This window comes from Mus musculus, chromosome 18, assembly GCF_000001635.26.
Source record: "Mus musculus strain C57BL/6J chromosome 18, GRCm38.p6 C57BL/6J".
Taxonomy (NCBI): Eukaryota; Metazoa; Chordata; class Mammalia; order Rodentia; family Muridae; genus Mus; species Mus musculus.
In genome coordinates, this window is record NC_000084.6 from 36,503,840 (window position 1) to 36,518,738 (window position 14,899).

At 49.1% G+C, this 14,899-nt stretch overlaps 1 protein-coding gene and 1 long non-coding RNA gene across 3 annotated transcripts; one reads left to right on the plus strand and one right to left on the minus strand.

The window, feature by feature from the left end:
- Positions 1–1,087: 1,087 nt before the first annotated feature.
- On the minus strand, positions 1,088–11,966 carry Hbegf (heparin-binding EGF-like growth factor). The gene is made up of 6 exons (NM_010415.2): positions 11,629–11,966; positions 11,248–11,421; positions 8,718–8,895; positions 3,610–3,765; positions 2,796–2,886; positions 1,088–2,525 (listed from the first exon to the last, which is right to left on the minus strand). Exons 1-5 carry the CDS (start codon positions 11,672–11,674, stop codon positions 2,814–2,816), a joined length of 627 nt encoding a protein of 208 aa, NP_034545.1. The 5' UTR covers positions 11,675–11,966; the 3' UTR covers positions 1,088–2,525; positions 2,796–2,813.
- Positions 11,354–14,148, plus strand: Gm41698. Of its 2 annotated transcripts, none has more exons than XR_877319.2 (3): positions 11,354–12,303; positions 12,991–13,101; positions 13,615–14,144. It is a non-coding gene; the product is annotated as a predicted gene, 41698 (long non-coding RNA). The 2 variants fall into 2 exon arrangements; XR_877318.2 differs by having other exon boundaries at positions 11,418–12,303; positions 12,956–13,101; positions 13,615–14,148.
- The last annotated feature ends 751 nt before the right edge of the window (positions 14,149–14,899 follow it).

Genomic DNA, 14,899 nt, shown 5'->3' on the forward strand with positions numbered 1-14,899 from the left:
TAAAACAGAGTAATTAGTCCCGGGCACTGTGTACAACCTAAGACTCATTTTCCTCTTTTAGGAAAATGAGATCTTTAATAGTTTCCCACCATGGAATTGCAGAGTGTGAGAACAGTGCACATAAACATGCCAGACACTGAGACAGCTTAAAAATCCTATGTTGTCAGGCAGCGCCAGTGATGCCTTTAATCCCAGCGCTCGGAAGGCAGAGGCAGGTAGATTTCCGAGTTTAAGACCAGCTTTGTCTACAGAGCGAGTTCCAGGACATCCAGGAAACCCTGTCTCAAAACAAACAAACAAACAAACAAAAAACAAAAACAAGAACACCAGTCAACCAACTAACCAAACAGCCAAAAAACAAAAAAACAAACAAAACAGAAGAGGAAGAAAGGAAGAAAGGAAGGAAGGAAGGAAGGAAGGAAGAAAGAAAGAAAGAAAGAAAGAAAGAAAGAAAGAAAGAAAGAAAGAAAGAAAGAAAGAAAAAACTTTTGTGTTAAACAGATTCCCAGGTACTCAGCAGAACAGAGTTCAGGCAGTAAAGTGTTTAATATGCAAACACAAGGGCCTTTGTTTGTATCCCCAGTGCCCTATAAAAGTCAACAGACTGACACGTGTCTGTAACTCCAGACCCTGGATAGTAGAAGCAGACACAGGATAATCCCTGAAGCTCATTGGCCCACTAGCCTAGTGGTGAGCTGGTGAGCTCTGGGTTCAGTGAGAGACTGACTCAGAAAATAAGAAGAGCAAATTGGCCAGGGTAGTTTACACACCATTAATCTCATCACTAAGGAGGCAAAGATATGTAGATCTCTGAGTTCTAAGCCAGCTACGGCTATGTAGAAAGACAATGTCAAAAAAGAAAAAAGGAAAAATAAAGGAGAGCGATGGTGAAGGACACCCAAAAGTCAACTTCTGGCCTCATGCACATAAAAACAAAACAAGCCAGGTGTGGTGGTGCAAGCACTCAGGAGGCCATGGCTGACAGGTCAAGACCAATCTGCTCTACACAGAGTTTTCTAGGACAGCCGGGGCTCAATAGTGAGGCCTTAAATAAAGAAACAACACCAAACCAAAAATGAAACAGAACATGGATGGAGTAAGGGTTATCTTTATTTGGGTCACAAAGTATAAATATGAACCAGGTTTTGGAAATATAAGTTGTAACAGTTCAGACATGGCACTAGAACCTTCCATGGGGACTGTGACAGCATACATTATAGTCTTGGTGAGACCGTAGTCTCCTTACCCAAAACCTTCCCTCCCACCAACCTTCCCTATAGTAATTGATAGGTATCAATGACCAAGAATAGTCAACTCCAAAGCTCCCTGCTCTTCCTCAGCCTTTTCCTTTACTAATGCCTTCTCCAAACTGTCCTGTGCTCTGCCAACCCCTGCACGAAGTAGCACCCGAAGAACAGCAGGATAAGGGAAATGTCTTGACACAAAGGGAGTGAGGTGGGGGGATAGAGGACCAGGAAGCCCATGGACTTCCTGCAGGCATGGATGCTCAATCTCTTCTGGGATTTGGCAGGGAGAGGACACAGGCAAACACCAATATCTATTACACGCTAACATCAGCACCTTGGGCTTTCGGAACACGAACGGTAGACAAAAATCACCTAGGCAAGACTGCAGTCCAACTCACAGAGTGGCTCCGCCCAAACCGATCCCTGCACTCTGACCATACACAACCTACCCTGGGATATTCTGCTCCAGGGACATCTTCTGAAATGTAGACAGACAATAAATTACTACCGATGGGTTACAGAGCAAATAGGACCCAGCGTGGCATTGAGCCAGATGGTGGAGCGCAGAGAAGTGGGCCAGGACATTGCCAAAGTAACAGTCTAGGCACTTGAAATATTATTGTTAGATTGTTAAAAACTAAATATATTAACATACATAGAATAAAATAAATATATAATTTAAAAGGCATTTTACAAACAAACAAACAAAAACAACAAAACAACAAAATACTTGTTATTTTCCCCCTCTGGGTAGAAAAGTCCCAAAACTCAAGAGTTCTCGAGCTTGCGGTATTTCACAGTTAGTTCATCAAATCCAGCGTGCTGGAGGGTCCAAACAGCAGATCCCTTGCGGCTACTTGAACACATAGCTTCTCAGCTCTGTTGCTCTCTTCCAGTCCATAAACCATTTAACCTTCCTCTCCTTTTTTTTTTTTTTTTCCAGTCAAAAATCCTGGAGCATATGGAAACTAGCTGACACTCTAATCCAGAAGCTAAGTGTTTAAACAAACCAGTGGGTTCAATGGAGGAGGACCAGGAAGGCCTGAAGGGCTCACTCGATCCTGCTTTCTTCTGATCCGGATCCCAGCGGGCATGGTCTGTTTGGCACTTAGAGGCTCTGAGATTTTTTTTTTTCTTTTAACAGAGCAATTACAGGAGGCCCAGTCAGGGTAGCAACTGGAAATGAATGAAGACGTTTTCATGGCTGCTGGTGAAATATTTCTCCTCTATGTAGAACGTGTAACGAACCACTGTCTCAGAAGTAGCCTCTGAAGGTTCCTGAAGCATAAAGAAGGAGGCATTTGAAGCTGGGTCTAATCTTAACGACATGCAAGGAGCATTAGGAAGGGGAGCTGTGGGTGCCGCAACCTTGTGACCTAGCCAGAGTCTCTGAAAACAGTTCTGAATTGGAACTCAGATGGCACAGTAGTAACCTGCCCCCTGCTACCCCTAAACAAGACAATCCAGCACTTACTGAAGCAGACCCCAGACCCACCCATGCCTTGGCTTGTCTGCCCATGCTGCCCAGGACAAAGGATGGAGCCTTACCTATAGCTCAGGTCCTCCTCAGTGGGAGCTAGCCACGCCCAACTTCACTTTCTCTTCACTTTCCAAGTCATAACCTCCTCTCCTGTGGTACCTGAGGAAAAGAAGGGCTGTGAAGAAATGACACCGTGCAGGCCCCACAGCCAGCCCTCTCAAGAAACCCCCATCATGGTGATCCATTTCTTCAAAAAAGCCCAGAGGAGGTGGCAACTCAGGAGTCTTTAGCCAGAATTTAGCTTCTCTGAGGGATTCCTGTCCCTACCAGCAGAGAATTTAGATATATATTTGTGTATGCATATATAATACATATCATGTTTTTAGAGACAGCACCTCATAACCCAGACTGCACTAGCATTTCCTATGTAGCCCAGGCTGGCTTCATAGCAGGCGTGTACCTGTCACCCCTGACTTTATTGATTTTGGTATTATTTGGTCCTCAAAACATCCTTATAGAGTCCAATCGCTGAAAGATTACCATCAATAATATTATCCATGCCTTTACTACCAAGCCACGCATTAATACCCGGGGAAGGAAATGTCTAAGAGGTGCTCCTGTGGGTGAGTGACCAGGCCACAGAGGTAGGAAATGAACCCCACGAGAACAGAGGAACAGAACCTGCATGGCCTGGCCTGACCGTAGGTACCCTGGGCTTCACACACCGGTCTCATGCCATGTCAGACAAAAAATAATAATAATAGTTTCTAGAAAGTACAATACTAGGCCAGCATCTAGGGATATGAGGAGAGGCCCTAAGTCCGAGGGGAAGAAAGAAGTGAATGACTCCAAAAACAAGCCCACGAGGCCCCAAACACTCACCTAAACATGAGAAGTCCCACGATGACAAGAAGACAGACGGACGACAGTACTACAGCCACCACAGCCAAGACTGTAGTGTGGTCATATGTGTATAGGGGATTCTCCACTGGTAGAGTCAGCCCATGACACCTGTGTCCGTGGTAACCAGGGAGGCATCTAGAATAACAAGAAGAAGAGAGAGTTAATGGTGACTGCACCCCCTCTGCCTCTCTCTCCACCCACCCCATCCCACCCCCAGAGTCCTGCTTCAGGCAGGGAAAAAGTGAGGGAGGAGTTGAAGGTCTCTCTTTAGATGTATTCCACATGGCCTAATCTATTACATCTGTACTAAGGTGTTCCGCTTAAGCTACTTAAGAGGACTTGGGCGGAGGGCGACTCAGCATCTCTCCCTCAATCTAGAGAGGCCCTTCAACATTCTGACCCAGAAATAAACCCAGCCTGGCCCATCCATGCATCCAGCATGCGGTCCCTCCCCACTGCTTGCTGCTCGGCCTATTAATAGGCCCTGTCCCTCTGCCAGGAATCGTTTTTTTTCTCATTTCCTTCATTTAACTCCTCGCTCCCAACCTGGGAGCTAAACTACAGCCTTTGGTGTCCCGAATGCTGGTCTCTTTATCTCAGGGCACAAAGCAAACAAACCAAGATAACATCTTCCTGCCCAGCCACCCTGTCACAGCAGGGGAAAGAATGTCAGAAACAATCCCAGAGCTCTTCTCGCGCCAGAAACAAGTCACGTGACAACCCCCTCTTCAAACACAAAGCATTTCCTTAAAGCCCTTAGGAAGACATCCCTTCCTTTGAGCACCCTTGAGATCCTTTGATGTAGGGGGAGCCCCATGTTACAGAAAAGTGGCATGGCTTGCCTAGGTCTCGGCAACAGGGCGGCAGCATTGCCGTGGACCCTCTAACTTTGCTCATGCACCCCCACATCTGCTCACCCACCATCTGGGGAAGGGGTAGGTGTGTCTGCTTGGGGATGTCAGGCTCGCATCTGCTGAAGGAAGCAGAGGGAGAACCTGTGGCCCTCTACTCTGAATCGTACCGTCTCTAGAGAGAGGTGTGCACCTGGAGCCTCAGAGCCATGGTGAATCTCTCCTTCCCACTGGCAGGGCCCTGGGAGGCTCCGTGGAGCAGAGCTGTGGACTCTGGCAATGGCACAGGGGTCAAGATGGGTAGCACTGCATCCCTGTCCCTCCCTACCTTCGGACTGCCCAGCACCTACTTCTGGGTACAGAGCAGCATAAAGGTGGGTCAGCTCCACAAAGGACAGAATACGTTCCTTACCTAGCCTCTTCAGTATGTCTGGCCCCTGAGTCAGAGTCAGGAAAGAAAAAAAAAAAAAATCTAACAGTATCCCTATCCTTCCGGGACCTAAAGGATGCTCCTAGGAGTGTTTCTGGAAAATCCTGTGTGCACGGAGATGAGGGGGGTCAAAGAAATGAAGTGATCTGTCTCAGAACTAGAAAGCACCAAGGACAAGGTCAGAAGCTACGCTTGTGACCCCATTAATGCAGGGAACCCTAAGAGAGTATCTGACAGGTCCTGGGACTGTCTGACCTGTTCTCTGACCACATTATTATTACTATTATTATTATTATTATTTATTACAGCTTTAATAACAAATAACGAGTAATAAAGGCCTACCACGAGCCAAGTACTCTGCGCTAACGGCTTCACAAGAGTTATTTTATTTGGCCCTTTTGATATCCTTTAACATTTAAGGTCAGACCACCTGTGAAGTCGAGGTTACCATCCCCATTTTGAAGAAAACAAGGCTTAACTTCCAATAAACAACGCACCAAGGTTACAAAGTTAGAGAGTAGCGGAGCCCTGGATTTAATCCAGCAGTCTGCATGACCTCAGCAGCTATGCTACGCCAGGGGAGGGAGGCAGAGTCTGCTTTGCAGTTCTGAACCATCATTCAAACCCCACAGGTAGTTACTCAGACGGTAGAAATAAAACTTGGCCTCAGAGTCCCACAATTCAGTTATATAATCCCTCCACCACCTCTGTCCTGAGTCAAGAGGATAATAATGTAAATGTGCTAATATTACCGACTTCCCCCTCCCGCCAAAGCCTGGCTTCCCCAGGGAAGAAGGGGGGTTGAGCACACTCCGAGCATCCCTGGATGCAGGGCAAGATCATGTGTCCTGCCTCAAGCCAACACACACATCTGTCAAACTAGGACATGTTTCTCCTCTCCACGTCTGTGACCCACTTCAGAACTTTCGTGACAACAGACGCTCCTTCTAGAGGCCAGAGATAGCTTCTACATACTCTTACTATATCTCCGAATCAACTCCAGGAGGTGAAGGAAGCACCCTTTGATAGAGGGGAATCAGAACAAGTGAGTTCCAGACTGGTTCTGCTATTTCTAGCCAGGTGATCTTGGGCAAGTCACGTTACTTTTCTAAGCTTTGATTTATTTCCTCGTGTTAAATCAGAAGTAATCAGAGCCTACTCACTGGAGCATCATGAAAAACCCATGCCCCAGTTATGTGAGTTATTATACAACCAAACCAGAGGGCAAAGCCTGTTTCTCAAGGAACGAGATGTTCAGGCCAGATGGAGTCAAGAGAAGGGGCTTCTCTGCACATGAGCAGTGTGCATAGTGCAGCTCCAGGCTTGCCTCTCTTCCAGCACAGTCCTTCCCAACCCAACTACCCCTAGGTTTGCTCTCGTCACAGGAAACCCTGCAGCCAGTTTCTGGGTCAGCAGCCAGTCAGAAGTCCAAGAAAACTGCTCTTTGAGGGCAACTTTTGGCTGGTGACACAGAAGGGTTTTCCTGTTCCTGGTGGCTGTCAAAGGCTGGTTTAGGAAGCCAGTTAGCCTCAAGGTCGCCACAGCAGCCTGGACACACCCTGGCTGGCAGCTTCTGGGTCTAAAGGAGAGGAGAAGCCACCAAGAGGGACACAGATGTAGGTGCACAGACATCACATTGCCCCAAACCAGGAGCTCTATGTCAAAGAACCCACCCTATGAAGTCTGCCTAGGAAGTTGACACAATGCCTTCTGGACGCTTGCTGTGTTCTTAGAGTAGTGAAATCCTAAGGGGTGTTCTTGGACAACAGCTGCCCCCCCCCCATAAAACTCTGCTCCAACTCTGTAAGGACAGGGATAGAGGAGGAAAGCCAACACCTAGTGTGTCCCGGGAACACAAAAGCGTGCTGGGATAGGAATGAGACCCCATTTTTCTTCCCATGAACTTATTTAGCTGTTAAGCTCATGCAAATAACTTCCTACTTGCTCTCTGCCGTTCCCTCATTTTCCAAGTAGAGAAAGTTCTGCCCTCCCAGCAAAGGGCTTATGGACATCCCAAAGACCATCTCCTTTCATTCCTTCAGACAGAGTGAGTAAGTGCTCACCCTACCCGCTGGGCTGAATTTGATTTAAACGTAAACAATGAAGGCTTCAAAGAAATCGTGCCAATAATACCAATGTGTGATTATTATCACTTGTCCTAGGCCACTAGGTAGCCTTAAACACATTTCTTGGGTTCTCTGCACTTAGGAGGTCAGGGAAGCCCTGCTGCTTGGCTGATCAATGGAAGCCCTGGAAATCCATTCACCAAAACACCCTGAACCACAAACATCCTGAGACAGTGTGGCTAGACAGACTCCTGGATGGAATTCATCTTGACTACCCTCAGAGTCACTTTCTCCACCCTAAGTTAATGATGCCATTTTACACATTGAAGACAAACACTTCCTGTCCTGTCCCAGGACATTGGAAAGGAGCAGACTGAGACTCTACCTTTTTTTTTTTTTTTTTTTTTTGGTTTTCAAGGCAGTGGTCTCTCTGAGTAGCCCTGGCTGCTCTGAAACTCGTTCTGTAGACCAGGCTGGTCTCAAACTCATAGATCCACCTGCCTCTGCCCCTGGTATTAAAAGCATGAGGGTGTGTGCCATCATCAGCTGGCTGATTCTGCCCATTCTTTTAACCAAGCCTCTCCAATACACCAAACTTCTGCCTAGGATGCTACAAGAAAGGACACACTGTCTGTGAAGGTGGGATTAGATCCATCCGCCAACTGCTAAATAAGGGCAGATCTGCTGTGTGTGAGTAGATAAGACTTGGGTGCTTATGAAAGTTAAAAGGACCAATGCTAGTCACAGGTGGAAGAGATGCCATACAGACAGATTTTTTTTGACAAGAGGAAGAGTCAGTATATGTACAACAGCATCCTGAGCTGTCCAGAGTTTCTTAGGAAGAGCCACAGGGTTCCAAGAGACGGTCTCTCAACAGGGAAGAGAGGGGATGTCTGTAGCCTGATGTGGGCTATTGGCCTCAGGCACAGTGGCCGCATTTTGCTTGCCAGAGAGCATAGCGTCACCACTGTCATCCCCGAGGGGTTGCCAAAGTGACCACTTGCTGGGTTTGGCCTATGAGAGGATCCTGAACCCATAACCCCTCCATCCACATCTTGACAGGGACTGGTGATGCTGCAGGCTGAGTTGGGTTCCACTGATAAGCCTGCACACACAAAAGTGTTCTCCCACCTCCTATTTCCCACAAACTCAAATCTTCTATGTCTTCCCCATCCTTCTGTCCTATGCCTGGGTGAAAAAGAAGAGGGGCTTTGACTCACTCTGGATGCTGGTTCCCTCTCTGTACAGTCCTGCCATGCCTTAGGATCAAGGCACACTGACTGGCTCACATGTACACACTTGGGTATACGCACCCACACAGCATGTGACTTATGTCGCCTCCTATCAGCTGCCGGGAAACCAATCTGCTGTGTTTCCTAACAGCTTTCCTTTCCAGAGAAGTCTCCAGGACCCAGGACCCAGGACCCAGGACCCAGGGCCCTCCTTCCCAGGTGCCCCCTCTCATGGGCACACACTCATCTATAAGGATGCAGGGGGAAATGTCCTGAAGGATTGAGGAGAGTCACAACCCCATGCCACAGGAAATGATGGTGGTGGTGGTGGTGGTGGTGGTGGCGGTGGCGGGGACTTCCGCTGACTAAAAATATGTCCCTTCCTTTGAACTTCCTCCCAGAGGTTGAAAAGAAACTGGGTGACATTATGAATTCAAGGAACAGTGACAAACAGAACATGTGGCTGGCAGTGTGACAATGAGATTCCTTGTGGGAGTGGAGCACTTACTTGCAAGAGGGAGTACGGAACTCCTGCAGGTATCTGCACTCCCCGTGGATGCAGTAGTCCTTGTATTTCCTGAGGCATGGGTCTCTCTTCTTCCCTAACCCCTTTCCTTTCTTCTTCTTTTTCCCATTCCTTTCTTTGCTTGGGGTGGCCAGGCCTTGTGGCTTGGAGGAGAAAGCAACTGCAGGAAAACAGTTCTGGTGAGCATTTCTACTCCGTCCCTCTGCAAAGGCATCTCCAAATATGAGCCAGGCTGATCTCAGATTCCCATTTCACCCACCCCAGCATCTGGATCATGGAATTACAGGCGGATACCCCCAAAACTGTTGAGGGTGCACACACTCTTTGGTCCCACCTGAAGTCAGAGGCCTGGGAACAAACTCTTTAAGAACCACCAGAAAGAGGAAACTTTAAAGAGGAAATAGAGGTTAGGTTAGGTCCCAAGGAAGAAGGGCTTTGTTCTAAGAAAGCCAGAGTAACTGCAGGTCACAGCGCAAAGCTATCAGCCTGGCTCTGCCGGCTTTCTACCCTCTCTCTGTGATCTCCCACGAGCTCCATTCTATTGTAACCCTCAGTCAGCCTCATTTCCTGGTCCTGTACTCAGTGACCCACTTGCAGGAAGACTGTGTCACAGACAAAAATTGCTTTGGGAGAAGGAACATGGCTGTTTGGGGGTAGGACGCTTCTAAGATAAGAGTGTCTATCGATTGGAAACCTCTTCTCTGGAATTCCCATTGGTCACAGGGTTTGGTGCAGAACCTACCTCTGAAACAGAAAACTAGCCACCTCTGATTTAAAAGGCCTTACTTTTCTGAGTTTGGGCAAGAAATCTGCCTGCCCTGAGCCCTTTAACAATTTATCCACCTTTTCAAACATCCAATTAGATTTATCCTCAAATGTCCTATTTATACCTGGGGTAGGGAGGGGCGTTATAATACGTACAAAGAACTGTCCTGGAGGAACTGGACTATGACAACCCCCCTCATCTTTCCAGGCTGTAAATATGGGGAGGGTCAAATTCACATTCAGGTGGGACTGGCCTTTAGCCCAGGAGTCTGATGCCAGCCTTCCCTGTTCCTGAACCCAGTAGTTAAAAGGTGCTTACTGTCCATAGCTATAGCTTAAGTCTGGCAGAAAGATGGACATGATAGGTTACACTAGGGACACAGAATCCTCAAGATAAATGAGACTTCAAAAATGCTAGGGCATTTTCATGATGAACTGTTAGATTCCAAAAGGCAGGGGCTTTTCCCCAAGGTGCCACAGAATTAGAATTAGAGCAGTGCTATCTGGTGCTGTTCCAGGCTCCTTAAACACTCAGAAGGTGTTGCTGGTGGCCAGAGGAAGCCAGTCATCAGAACTCCAAGGAGAGCAAAGCAGAATCCACAGCAATCGGAGAGAGAGATGCAGAGTTAAGACTGACAAGTTAGGCTCCTGCTGAAGAGGGAGCCGTGAGTCAGGTTGGCAGAGGTAAGAGGAGCAGCCATGTGGGTGGGGGGTGAGTCACAGCCCTGCCCAGCCCTATCCAGCCTAAGAGAGAGAGAGAGAGCCAAGAGAATCCAGACTGTTCAGGACATGGGTGACCCCAGGGGGCCACTGTTGAGAGGATGATGTGTGGGATCCCAGCCTCTCAGTTATAGAGCAGACTCTTGACTTAATGCAAAACAGAGAAAGAACCCAGGGAAGCCTTGGGTGAGAAGGGAGCAGGCATGCTAAGCAGCAGGTGGGGCTGAGCAGGTGTGTCTCTTTCCAACCAAATATAGTCATTCCGGGGCCCACAGGGCTTCTGGCTGGCTCCGCCTCTGAGAATCACTGCAAGTGGCCAGAGGCCGGGAGGCCCTCGGGTTCTGGACTCTGACCAGTCCCTGTGCTCAGCCCCAGATACAGGTTATAGGATCACACCTAGACCTTTCTTCCTGGAGTCTCCTTAGGGATTCCAGTGGAGTCTACACGTTTCAGACCCACAGCGTTTCAAAATAGCTTCACAGGACCCAACATTCACCATTCATGGCCAGCTGCAGGGGTGCTGGCCACATCTACCAAAGCTAAGAAGAGTTCCTCACTGCCCTCTTTTTCTCTAGCCTGGAGATAGGTGGATGAAGGAGACTAGCGTCGCTCACTTTCAACGTTCCCATCTGTTAACTCTTTTTATATATAATCATCACATATATAATCAACATCAAATAGGACTTGCACTTTTTTTTTCACAGAAACTCTAGAGAAAGCATTTCTATCGCGCCTTCATTCCATCTAGCTTATCTCAGAGGACAACCTGCCTCCTTCAGTTTGTTCCAAAATACAAAATAAGACCCCACACTAGGTGAGACCAAGGACAAGACTGACCACACTGTATTCCAGAACCCCCATCTCCAATCAGCCCATAAGTTTTTCCTTGAAGTCTTCCATAAACATCCCTCAGTCCTCCGGGAGTGGGGGGTAAGGGTGTGGGAATGGGGGCAAAAGCATAAATCTTTGGCCTGTGTATTCTTCAGTTGCGAACAGCATCTAAGGTTTAGTAAGCCTCCACACCCACCTTTGAAAAGGTTCAGATCTGTCCCTTCCAAGTCCTGGACCCCCTGAGCACGATCACCTCCCGTGGGTAGCAGCTGGTTTGTGGATCCAGTGGGAGGGTCAGGGTTGCTGGTTGCTGCCGCCAGACCTCTCCGAAGCCGCTCCAGACTCTCACCGGTCACCAACGCGGACAACACTGGACAAGAGAAGAGAGGAGGCCGCAATAAGACCCTTTGCTTAGACCCCTCTCTACCACGCCATCGAGGTCCACGCCCGCCCTTCAGGGCGCACGGGCCCCACCAAGTGGCCCGCTCGGCGGGTGGGGGGGCGCCGCAGCGACCTTCCCACGTGTCCCCCGCACGACGCCCACCCCACCCCCGACCTCGGAGACATGAGCTCTTACCTGCGGCCAGAAAGAGCTTCAGCATCACCGACGGCAGCAGCTTCATGGTCCCGAGCCTGGCGGAGACGGGGAGGCAGCGATCACTTTGGATGCGGCGGCCACTGGACGCCTGCACCGGGGCCAGGCGGTGGAGGACAGCGAGGTTCCACTAAGGCACTGTCCGCTGCCTGCCTCTGGGTGAGATCCTGTCTGGGAACCTTGCGGCCGCGGTTCGTCTGTCTGTTCAGAGTCGGTCCGCGCGTCCACTCCAGCCCTTGAAGGTCTGTCAGGCCGACCAGCCAGCCGCGTGCAGCTCCCCGGGCCGACTGAGCTCTCGCTCGCAGCGCGCGGCCGGGAATAAGGCTCCGGGGAAGGAGTGGGAGCCCCGCCCCGCCCGGCACCGCCCCCTTCCCTCCCCCTCCCGCGCCGGGAAGCCAGCCCGGCTGGAGGCGCCGACAGCGCTGTCCCGGACTAGGCGGTCGCGGCGGGAGGACCCGGAGGCGCTCACATTTTTTGGGACCAGGCCAGAGCAGCCGTGACTGGAGTGTGGGTGTAGGGTGAATGACCAGCAGGTGGCGAAGACCGGATCCTACCTTTCCTCCTACGCCGGTCTCGGTGCAGCCTAGCGAAAGGTGATCTGAGAGCTGTTCCTGGCCTCTGCCCCTGCATCTATGACAAGTCCCCGCTCCACACTAGGTATCTGCACTCAGATGATAACCAAGCAGTAAATAACAATTCGTTTATCGTTTAGAAACTAGAAACAGGAATGCCAGCTTGTCTCTTGAGGGCAAAGTGACCAGACACGAAGTTGGAATCATTTGATGCCAATCCAGCAACAGCAAAGGAAGTTAGGAGTGGCTTCCACTGCTGTTCCCCAGGGGACATAGTCTACTTTAGGATTTCTGAACTATGCGATATAGTTCCCAGGCTTTTGCCATCAGAGAGACACAGATTATAGAGCAAGCCTCATACTTTCCCTTGGCTATTAAGACCACTCTATCAAACATAAGCTCACCTCTCAAATGATCCAACCAGCTAACCTCGACCCGTGTGCGACCAGTGCCGGGCTGATGTGTTTCTTTTCCAACTGTTGTATTTTTATGAGGAGGGGGGTCGTCTGGAGTCAATGTCCTGACTCAAATAATGACTCCCTCAGTAAGTATTTCAGCTCCCAGGGACGTGCTGGGTAGGGAGTTTGACACAGGGCTGGGTTGGCATTCAGAGCCTTCAAATTGTGCCAGACAGAGAGCACTTTGCCTGATTCAGCCATGTGTAGGGATAAAAACAGGCCTACTATTTATACACTGTCTATCCCGCTCTTTCTCTCCACCCCACCCCCACTTTCTAGGGGTCAATCTGGCTTCCCCTCTTCATTCTCTGCAGCTACACTCCCAGGCCTAGGTGTCTACAGTGAACTGCTGTGTCTTACAGACTTGGATTGCTCTTTACCGTGTGAACTTGGACAAGATAATTCTTCGAGTTTTTTGGAAGAAGGTTAATTGGTTTGATTTTATGTGCATGGGTGTTTGCCTGCATGTATGTCTGTGTACAGCATGCCTGTCTGGTACCCACAGAGGTCAGAAGAGGGCATCAGATTCCCTGGGACTGGAGTTACAGATGGTTGTGAGCCCCTGTGTGAGTGCAGGGAATCCAACCTGGGGTCTCTGGAGGAGCATCCAGTGCTCTTAACAGTTGAGGCATGTCTCTAGCTCCTAAAATAACTGATTTTACTGAGCCTCAGTTTCTACACATCTCTAATGGGGAAAAAAGCCACCTTGGGTGCTCAGTATCGGGCCCAGGAACTCAGTAGCTGGCCACCACCCCAGCCACACCTCATCTCCTCCAAACTGAAGCCATCCAGGGGTCAGGGTTCTCCCTGGGGGTGGGGGTGGGGAAGGGTGGAGGGAGACACTTCCTGACACATGACCAAATCACTCCCCTTTCTCCCCCTCCCACCATTCACACCCTGCTCTCCTGTCCTGGCCTGCTTCTTCCTTCCTATGCTAGGTCCTTCCGCCTCACCACTGCGTCAGCTCAGCTTTGTTGGGGCAACTCCAGGCTTTCATCACACCCAGGAGCCTCACCCTATCCAGGTCTGTGTGTCAGGTTTTACAAGGAAGGGCCTGGAGAAAAGAAGGTGAACGACCTGAAATGTATTTAGGATAGTCACTTCCCTTCCCAGAACTGCAGAGAACCTAGGACCGAAAGACTAAGCAAAATAAAACAAAATTACAGGCTGAGAATACAACTGAGTGGTAGAGAGTTTGCCTGGCATGTGAAAAGCCCTGGGTTCCATCTTTAGTGTCTCAAAGAAAGAGAAAAAAGAAGAATTATCACCACCACGACCACCAGCAGCAGCAGCACCACCACCAACAGCATCATCACCATCTTTACCAATACCACCATCACTGTCGCTGCCACCGTAATCATCACCATCAGCATCACCACCACCACCACCACCATTGCCACCACCATCAGCACCACCACCATCACCCCACACACACTTACTTACAAATAAAAATGTTTAAATATGCATAATTGCTATATCGAGGCTAAGAGTGTGTTTCTGTGATAAGAGTGCTTCCTCGGTGTGAATAAGGCCATGGATGTGATTCCCAGCACCATAAGAAAGAGGGAGGGAGGGCAGAAAGGAAAGAAATAACATGTCTAAGAAACTCTGTGCTTTTTTTGGGGGGGGGGGGCATTGAAATCCTGGCAGCAGAGGGTAAGTTGGTCGTGGGAGAAGCAACAGCTTTATAGAAAGAACCACAGCCATCTTCAGTTCAGCTGAGACGTTCTGGTGACTGTGTGCAGTTCATTACTTGACAAGAAAGTCGGTATCTTTGTTGAAAAGGACCCATTGTTAGGAAAATCTTTAAGCTGATCCCAGCACATAGAAGGTAGAGGGAACAGGGTCAGGAGTTCAAGGTCATCCTCACTAATATATTGAATTTGAGTCCTATCTGGACTACCTGAGGACAGATCTCAAAAATAAAAATCTCGATCATAATGCATCCTGGAGTAGCCCCGCTAGCAGGCTTATTCCCTAAACATTCACGGCCACACTGTCAAAGCAAGTGCGTGCTACAGGGAGAACTCAAGAGCCACGCAGAAGAGGATGTGTTCTGGTCTTGTACTCACACCTTAGATTTGACGATGGATTAACAGAGCCTTATCTGAAAAGACAACAGGTAGACCTGGATAAGAAGAAGAAAGCAGATTTGTGATCATTGGTGGCAGAGCATACCGAGTCTCGCTGATGGTGCAAAGGGTGGGAGTAGAAACTAGCTTA